Genomic DNA, 10,007 nt, shown 5'->3' on the forward strand with positions numbered 1-10,007 from the left:
TGTTAACGGCACAGAAATAAAGCAGGCATAAAATGAACTGTTCAATGGTCTATTTCAGAGTCTTGTTTCCTGTTTACAGCGTAAATTTGGGTTCCTGTGCTATACTGATGGATAGAGGTCCAAACGGTAAACAACACACACGTGGTATTGTGTGAGGAAGCCTGAGTACCCAGAGAAAAATGAGAACCACACATTCAGTCGGGGAGAACAAGCAAACTTCACACAGAAACGCCCCAGTTGGATTTCAAACCAGGAACCGACATGGAGTAAGGCCCAAATGTCTTGTATAAAGTGAACAGATCCATTTTGCACAATGGAGCCTTGTCATGCACCAGTCTTTTCAAATGTATGCATAGATTTCAGTTGGAACGATATCTGGACTGTTTACTGGCCACTCCATTGAGTCGTTTACCTGACATCAACCCCATATCATCAATAACTGAAAATGTGCTTGTTTTTCTTCATCCAGGCATCTTTCTGCATTTCATTGGACCTGCACCAAACTAAAGTTCCAGCATCGTCTCCTTGTCACATGCAGATTGGTGATTCATCATTGAATATCACTTTCATTCAATCATCTGCAGTCCATGACAGCTTATCTTCAGCCCACTGTAACCTTGTTTTCTGTAAGCTTCTGTGTGTGTATAACGTTTTAGCTTTTCTGTCATTTTCTCATGACTCATTTTTCTGTCAGTGGTGCCTGAAGCTTTTGCAAACATAGATCAATTGTCAGGGGCTCTTTTTTCAGCTGTAAAAGGAACTGTAGTGTCAGGTGCCCTGACTTGAGCTTGTACATTCCTACACCTTTTTTAGATTAACTGGCACATCCTCATGCAGCACAGCAAACAACTGTGGATGTTGTATTCAAACAAAATGACTCTACTACTAACTCTGCACAAATTCTGATGATGTGATTACGTGCCTTTGGTAGAACCATGTTTTATGTTCAGATTTGGTCTTTTCCTATCATTAACTTTCTTTTTATACAGGCAATCTTATTGAGATACAAGGTCTAATTCTCAAAAGAGACCTGTTTAAACTAACAATTTATTAAACTACAAGCTACAAACATTATCATCAATGTAATACACGCAATGTTTCAGTAAAAGGTACCAAGTCAAAGCCCAAGAAAGGGCTAAAAACAGGAAGCTTCCAATTATTCTATCTATTTTCCTTAAAATAAATGTATAATTTCTTGATGGGCTCCAGACAATGTTGTAAGTCAATTAAAAAAAGTAGAGAGTAAGATGCCTTTTTGCCAAGCTCTGTGAACTCTGAAGGTAACAAAGAACTGTGAGTGAAAGCTTTGACTTCTCTGTCTGTGAGACATGGATACGATAAATATGTTGGCAGCAGACCAAAGATGGATCTGTAAATTAAATGATGCCAATGCAAAAGTCCGTCCATGGATCATGATGAACAGTCAACCAGAGCGTACAAAGTATGATGGTGATAAAATGTTCAAAGAACACAAGCACTCCTTCGTTTGATCGTTCACAAGCTCTTCAACAAGCTTTGCTGAGATGCAGAGTTTTTAAATAAGCCTAAAGTTGTTTAGTAGCTGGATCACCAAAATATGGAAAGATAAAAATTATACGTGACTGGTTCAGCTAAAATATCTACAGCCATGGCAGAGAAAGTAAGGTGGGAAATTGTCTGGGTCTGCAGATTTTTTTCTTTATTAGAATAAAAGGTGTGGCTACGTGAGACAAGAGTTATGAGGGGAAAAGAAGATTGCTTCCCGGCACAAACTGTTTAACAGAATGCTGGAGGCGACAGAACATCAGTTCAAATAGTTGAGCAATTCAGCTTATTTGGATGATAGATGGAGTTGACATTTAACTGAGGCGGTAACTGTCGAGAGTGAGAGTGAGAGTTGAGAGAAATTTTCTGGTTTGCCAAAAGCTTTTAGTGTCATTTAAACATTGTATGGTATGAGATGAATAAGTTTGGATTTTTCTAAATGATCTTTAATCTGAGCTGCAGGAAGTGCCATCATCTATCAATAAAATACAACCCCAGTTAAAATGATACAGATCCTGGGCAATGAACTGCATATCAGACAGCTGCATTCCCATTCAATCTTTTGAACAAAAAGGTAACTGTGAGAGTTTGTATTGTAGTAAAGGGTCCTGGTAGATACTGTCTGATTGGATATATTAAGAGAACAACAGATGCCCAAATTTGGCATTAGAATCAGCTATTGAATCAGCTATTGTATTTAACATGTATTTTACAAAACTCTTACAAATATGTGGGAAATCTATACCAGTTTACCCAAATTTAGCATTAGAATCAGCTATTGCAATCAGATCCAACCATCCTGACATGCAGAAGCACAATTTTTACCTTCCAGTGAAGAAGCTGTACAACATGTCATAACTAGCCAAGGATTCGTGAGAATGAGGCAAATATGTGGGAAATCTATACCAGTTTACACACACACACACCTGATTACACACCTAAATAGAGTATGTATTTCACATTTACATTGACTAAATAAAACTTTCTTAAAGCTGTAACTAAAGCTTAAATCATTCTAAGAACAGTTTTATGGTATTCTGCTTTAAAAAGGTGACAGATACAAATTATGCTATTTCAAAAAGTCATTGAGGCGTCTCCCCAGTGAGCCCAGTGACACCTATGTGTATGGATATGCAATTATATTTGTTTAAAGGGATCAATAAAAGACAACAAAGCTATTCATGTGTAGGTGCTTGCAACTCTGCACTCAGTCCTCAGTTCTCCACTTAATACATGAAAGATCACCTTAATACCTATCAAACTGGACAGTGCAGAGTGTTCATGTGGCTTATGACTGCGTGTGAGATCACATGTGCACATATGCTCAATTCCTCCATTTAGAAGCAAGCCTTAGGTAAGATACTTACGCTACACATTCTCATTAAGACTCTTTCTGAAGGTAAAAAAAGAGCAGGACCACTTTACCAAAACTGAAAGTTTGAGTCATAAAAGCTCCTTTTGAAAAGCTTCTTCAGGTTACAGACTAAAAATTAAAATAAAAAACTAACTTAAAATTAAAATTAACTCTGTTAATTCAATTATTGCTACCCGGTATGTAAGATCAGGGGTTGTTGCAATACTTTTGAAGTAAGCTGATTACTGATGTATTAATGTGATTAATTCAATTCAGTTCAATATAAACATACATTATTAATCCCCAAAAGGGAAATGATATTGCTGCAGTATGAGTTATTATTAAAGATATGCTGTTGTTATAGATAACAACTTACAGCTCGTAATGCGTTTGGGTAAATTGTCATCAGCATCAGTTTAATTAATAAAATAATTCTCAAGTACGGCAGCTCATGAGTTTTGTGTTCGAACAATGTCAGATATTGAAAGAATTGTTCAAATTATACACGCCTGCAAAAGTATTTCTGCCTTGAAAAACACATATTTGGACTGCAACCAATTTAATTTGAGGTGTACCTTGATATTTGAAGTAATTATTACTTAGTATCAAAACTACCACAGGTGTCAACTTTTTTAAACTGGTGGAAATATTTCTATCCCCACTGTGCCATTGTGTTCGGGGGTGTGGTCAGGTTCTACTTAGCTTTAAAAAGAGCGACTCAGCTGTGAGAGGTGCACTGATCGAGACACCTCAAGATCTGCTCAGACTGTCAAGTTCAGGCTCGCTGAGGCACAGATTGTTCTCCATCCAAGCCTTCGGATGAAGGTAATGTAACAAGATTCAAATGTGTGTGTGTATGTGTGCATCTTACTGACACGAAGATGGTTTTAAAGTGGTCAGTGTCAGATCAGTAATTTACACGAAAAAAAATCCCTGCACCTGAAGGCAGCACGGCAGTTTTAAAGTTTAAAGCCATTTTAAAGTTATTAAAACCCAGTATTAGTTAGTTAATTACTAATTCATTATTAATTACTTTGTTATTGATGAAATAATCATTTGAATCTAATTCTAATGATTAATTACTGAGTTTATAATGTAGTTATAAGTTATATATATTTATTTAGGATACCTCAGTTTAGCTTTGACTGAAAGAAAACCAATTCAATTGTTGGCTGGTGTACGTGTTGTTATGGCCTATATTTTCAGAACCATGGTCTGCACAGTTTCCTATTTGTGGGGATTTGAAATGTATGTTGGATGCGCACCGTTTTCAATGTTTTATGGTGGTAGTGGTGGATGATTATGTAACTTCCTACGCTTGCTGAGAGTATGAACCGAATATGTAATTTAGTAAGTTATGTTGTTTCTTGTTGCTAACGCCGATCTGGTTATGATGCTATCTGCATCCAATCAGTGGAACATTCTTCAATTCTGTCAATTCTGCATTTTAACTCTTTTCCAGTAACATTTTTCTTTTGAATGTTTCATTTGGGAAAATAATTTATTATTACTGTACAAACTTTATCCATAGGTTGTTAATCTGTCTCAGCCTATTTGTTTTGTTTTGCTATAGTGTGTCAGTGTTATGTGCAGCACTTTGAGGTCAGCCGTGGTTGTTTTAAACGTGCTTTACAAACAAAAAATACAATTTGATTCTGATTGTTTATTATATATATATACATTTTAGGGCTGGGAAAATAATAAAACCTTTAATCGCGTTAATCGCATGATTTCCTGTGATTAATCACGATTATTGGCATTATTATGTGCAAAATCAAATAATGAATTCAAAAGTAGCCTATAACGCACTTTTATTGGAACTTTACAGTCATATGATCGAAGTACTCTGGTGCCGAGCAACAGACGTTTACAATACAAATAAGAAATAATAAAAACTGCGTTAATGGGAGACAAATAATTGCCGGTGATAATTTATTCATTTGATAACGCGTTAATGTGCCCAGTCCTAATATATGTATACATTTATGTTGAATATTGTAATTGTTCCATGAACTCCTTCCACCTCCTAACATTAATGACTCTTCCTGTAGCTTGAAACTGATAACTTGTTACCAAATGCAATGATTATTAGCTATCTTGACAGCCTCTGTCTGCATGCATTTGCTTTATCAGTTAGCTGAATTTCATTAATTTATTTTTAAAGTAAATGCTATTAAATTCAGCCAACAGTGCAACACTCTTAAATCGGGTAGGCTTAGCTGGTAATATTATAAATGTGTGAACCATATTTGTATTAAAAAAATCTATCGTTTGTGTAAAATATCAATAGATTATAGATTAAATATGTGACGCTAAAGAATTTGATAGTCCTAATTTATCATAGATAAGACTGCTGCATATCATGTGTGCTTTTTCTTTTGTCTTTCAGGAAAACACAGATTACGCATACAAATAACAAGATAACGGCTGAATAACAAATCAAAATGGGGAATACGTTACCAAAAGAAAGTAACATGGGTAACAGGCTGAGATGCATCAAGTGTAATAAGGTCCTGCCCCCATGCCATTCCTTTGATAATTTAAAACAAACTACTATTCATGGGCGATATGTACATCAGTTCAATGGAGGTCAATACTTCAGACCAGTTGGTGACAATGAATTATATGAGTGTGAATATTGCTTTCATAAGCCAATCAGGGACCAAGAAAGGAGGCAAGAGGAGGAAAGAAAGAGGAGAGAAGAGGCAAGGAGAAGGAGAGAGGAGGAGAGGAGAAGAGAAGAAGAGGAAAGGAGAAGAGAGGAAGAAAGAAAAAGACAGGAAGGGGAGAGGAAAGAGGAAGCGAGGAGAAGGGAGGAGGAGAGGAAAAGAGAAGAGGAGAGACAAAGGAGAGAGGAGGAGAGGAAAAGAGAAGAGGAACAAATGAGGAGAGAAGAAGAGGAGATGAGAAGACAAGAGGAAAGAGAAGAACAACTGAATCAAAGACTCATAGAATCACAGCAACGAGCTAAAGAGCAGCACCACAAGCAACTAGAAATGGAAATTTCAGAGGAACAAATGTCCAAACAAAATGTTCTGAAAACTCATCTTGATGAATTTGAGAACGATTATGATGGAAGAGATGAGATTCTGCAAATCCTCTCTTTGAAATGTGATTTTGAGTTCTCAGATCTCAGTCTCACTGAGCTGACGTCTGATCAGCTGGGGAAGATCCTGTCAGCTCTGGACAAACTTCTGTTTGATGAATGGATTCATGCTCTTCCATCTCTCAGCACCCTGCAGCATGCTCAAGTGTACATCACCGAGCTGTGCGCCCTGTCTGTGGAGACAACTGAGGGAGTTTCCCTAGAGAACATCTGCAAACAAGTGCAGTCCCTGGTGGAGTCCATCAGCCAATCGTCATCTGATGTTTCTGAAAGTTTCATGCTGACTCAAGCCCTGTATCTTACCCTGATGCACTTTTTCACTGAAAAAGACGGCTCTGACACTGATGCTGTCCTGATAGCCAAACAATGGGCTGAGGTTGAGCTCTCCACTGAGCAGCTCTTTGCTACTGAATTCCTGAGCATCCTCACATCATCACTGCAGAGTGCAGTTGGCAGAACTTCTGTGTTCATTTTAAAGATGGAAATCCAGTGCTTGAAGCTTCTCTTGTCCAGTCTCACACATCTGAATCACAAGGAAACCCACACAGAATCCACTGAAATGATCCTGAAACTTGTGCAAATAAATCAGTGGACCCCAATGGAAGCACTGAGTCTGCTCAAAGCACTGTCACAGAAATATGCGCAGGATAATTCAATAACTAAAGTTCTTGTGTTGGTACAAGTGTACGACATTTCCCCAGAGTTGACAGATGGGTCCGGACGCTCTCCCATCCAGGCTCTTGACTCTGCTGAACCTGAGAGACTCCTTCAGGATTTCCAAATGATCCTCAGACGGAATGATGAGAGCAGTCTAGATGCAGCTCTGGCAGAATTACAGGTGACACAGAAGTTTGATGATTCTGTAAAGGATATGATAAAAAGCATCACCACTGGTGTTTTGCAATTTTCAGAAAACGCACCAAAAGATGCAGCACTTAAGAAAGAGTACCTAAAATGTGGAGCCTTCAATGCAGATGACTTACAGAACTGTCTGTCTCAGCTCTGCAAAGCAGTGTTTGACACGAAAGGCTGGTGGCCAACTGTGAAGCACATGTTGCAGTGGTGTGCATTGGTGCTGAAGGAGAAAACTGGTGTGCCACAGCTGGTTGGTGTAGTAGAAGACCCGTGTGCCATAGCCATGTTTTCAGCCGCACAAGTCTGCATGGGAAACAAACTGGACATTGTGTTGAGCTCTGATGATCAGTCGGAGGACCAAACTGAGGAGTGGTCTGGCTTCTACGAGACCCTTGGAATTTCTCTTAACACACGCATGAGAAAAATTGATGCATCATTCGAGGATGTCTATGGGGCAGACATTGTGTACCTTACTCTTGATGACTTTGTGTCTGACTACTTTCAGCATGGCTTAAAGGTGATGGATACAGAGATTCCTAAGCCTATTCGAGGATGCATCATTGAAGAGCAAAGTTTGAGTGCTTCTCATAATCTGGAACTTTCAAGGCTCAAGAATAATGATTCCCTGGTGTTTGCTGTGGAGGTGCTGCAAAACCTGGTGTGTAAAATCCAAAGTCAAGACATGGAAACCAAACACAGCTGGCTGAAAGCTTTGTCTCAGGTGCTCCAAAACCTGAACAAAGACACAAACACTGATCATAAAATGGTCACCATTTTAAAGAAGATTACTGGGAAGAGATTACCTGCTCATGAAAACTTCATTCTGACCTTCCTTGAGAATCTCCTCAGAGTTGTTACTGGTGAACCAAAGGCTGAGAGAAACACTGAATCTCCAGCTTACAAATGGTGTGTGGAGATTTTATTCGCCTGTGTGGAGAAATTCCAAGATTCAACAGAAGAAACTAAAGACATATTTCAGATGGTTTCGAACCTTAAAGCACAAGCAATGTGGTCACCACAGGAGATGTTGAACCTCCTTGGAGCATTAACTGACCATCATCACGACGAAGGATGCATTTCCATGATGAAGATTTTACATTTGATGGCAACGTACCAGGTTTCTTCCAAGTGGACAGATGACAGAAAGCGACCCGTCCTTGAGCTCTTAAATTCATTTACAACAGAGAATCTGATACAGCATTTAGAAAAGAGCGTAGAAGAAGATGACATCAAGGATATCGACACTCTTTTTGATGAATTACGTCAAATGAAAGACCATGATGAGGAAACACTGAGTAAAGCATACAATGTAATAACTCATGTAACAAAACTGATCGAAACTGGTGAAATTAAAAAGTACAAAGATGTACAGAGAGCTAGGAGTGTGAGTCACAGCACGGACACAAAAGACCTTCAGGAGCTCCTGGCAGTCTTGTGCAATGCTGTTCACCTGCACGTTGCTGAAGGGAAGTGGTGGCCCAGAGTCACTCAGATGATAAGCTGGTGCTTATTGGCCTTGTCTGGCTCTGGGAAGCTTCTGGAAATGGGGACTGGAGAGGGGAAGTCTTCTGTCATAGCGATGTTTGCAGCTCTGCGTGTGCTTCAAGGCGAAAAAGTGGATGTAGTGTCATCTTCCTCAGTGTTATGTCAAAGAGATGCAGAAGAATGCAGTAACTTCTACAAGTACTTAGGCATTACAGTTGACACAAACACAAACAAAACTGAAGATGGCGACAGAAAAGAATGCTACCAAAAGGATGTGATTTATGGAACTATTGAAACCTTTGCTGCAGATCACCTTCGCCAGATATTTGAGATGAAAGATGTGAGGCCTGATCGCGGCTTCCAGTGCATCATAATTGACGAGGTGGACTCACTGATGCTAGATCAAGGAGTGCAGATGACCTACCTGTCCAGCCCCATAGTTTCCATGCAGCACCTGAACACTGTTCTGGCCATGATTTGGGGCCATGTCTGCCAGTACGGCTTCCTGTCTACAGGACAGCAGACATTTGTACGGGGTCCTCCTGCTTCATTCTTCAAGGCTATCTTTGACTCCTTGAACACAGAAGAAAGTGAAATTGATGATCCAATGGATATTTTACGAATTGCAGAGGAAACCAACACAGTGCCAAATGGATTTACTGAGGAAATCTACAAAAGTGACAACAATGAACTCAAACAGAAACTGAAAACTGTGGATCAGGATGCTGTGGTTGATTTTTTTGAAGAAATGGAGAACTATGTCCCCTATGGTTTCACTGTGTACACTTTAAACGACGAAGGGTTGCTCACTCTGAGAAAGCTCAGTCCTTACAATGAACACAACATTGCACTGCTGAAATTTCTTGTCTTGGAAGATGGCTTCTGCTGTGCTCTCTATGACTCAGAGGAAATTCTCATCGGTCCCATCGCAGAGTTAATCTCAGACAAAATTCAGTACACTCCATGTACAAACGATAAAGACAAAATCAGCATTCCTGGATTCTTGAAGAATCTGGTTGAGAAAAAAAGTGTCTCTGTGGGTTCAGAATGCCTTTTTGGCCATGCAACTGAAGGAGGGACGGGACTATGTAGTGGAAAACAACAACATCTGTCCAGTGGACTTCAGATCTACTGGTATCATAGAACTGAACAAGAAATGGGGTGATGGTCTGCAGCAGTTTGTTGAGCTGAAACATCAAATCAAACTGGGCACAATGTCAACAGTGACAAACTACATCTCTAACGTCTCCCTCTTTCAAAAGTACCAGGGGAAGATTTATGGAACAACAGGGACGCTGGGCAGCAAAAGAGACATGCAGTTTTTGAATGATCTCTATCCAAATCTGTCTACCTGCAAAATACCAACATTCAACAGGAAGAAGCTGTTTGAGGTCAAAGGTATTGTGAAAAATTCCTCTGAAGAGTGGAAATCTGAAATAAAACGTCTGGTTAAGGCTCAGATTTCCCCAAATTCATACAGAGATGGACGAGCAGCCCTGGTGATCTGTGAAACAATCAACACAGCCAAAGAGATCTATGAAGAGCTAAAAAACAGTATCCCCGGTGAAATTATTCTCTACTGCCGCACTGGCAAAGACAGTTTGAGCAAAATAGACAGGAAGCTTCTTCCTGGTGATGTCATTGTTGCCACAAACCTTGCTGGTTGTGGCACAAACATTAAAG

At 39.4% G+C, this 10,007-nt stretch overlaps 1 protein-coding gene across 1 annotated transcript; it reads left to right on the top strand.

The window, feature by feature from the left end:
* Positions 1 to 3,619: 3,619 nt before the first annotated feature.
* Positions 3,620 to 9,576, top strand: LOC140315993 (uncharacterized). The gene is made up of 2 exons (XM_072393636.1): positions 3,620 to 3,703; positions 5,268 to 9,576. Exon 2 carries the CDS (start codon positions 5,323 to 5,325, stop codon positions 9,487 to 9,489), a length of 4,167 nt encoding a protein of 1,388 aa, XP_072249737.1. The 5' UTR covers positions 3,620 to 3,703; positions 5,268 to 5,322; the 3' UTR covers positions 9,490 to 9,576.
* Positions 9,577 to 10,007: the final 431 nt, after the last annotated feature.

The sequence above is a fragment of the Leuresthes tenuis genome, unplaced genomic scaffold (assembly GCF_036924035.1).
Source record: "Leuresthes tenuis unplaced genomic scaffold, fLeuTen1.0.hap1 SCAF_10, whole genome shotgun sequence".
NCBI lineage: Eukaryota > Metazoa > Chordata > Actinopteri > Atheriniformes > Atherinopsidae > Leuresthes > Leuresthes tenuis.

Excerpts from the sequence above, each read along its gene's own strand:
- LOC140315993 (XM_072393636.1), top strand. The coding sequence starts at position 5,323 with ATGGGGAATACGTTACCAAAAGAAAGTAACATGGGTAACAGGCTGAGA.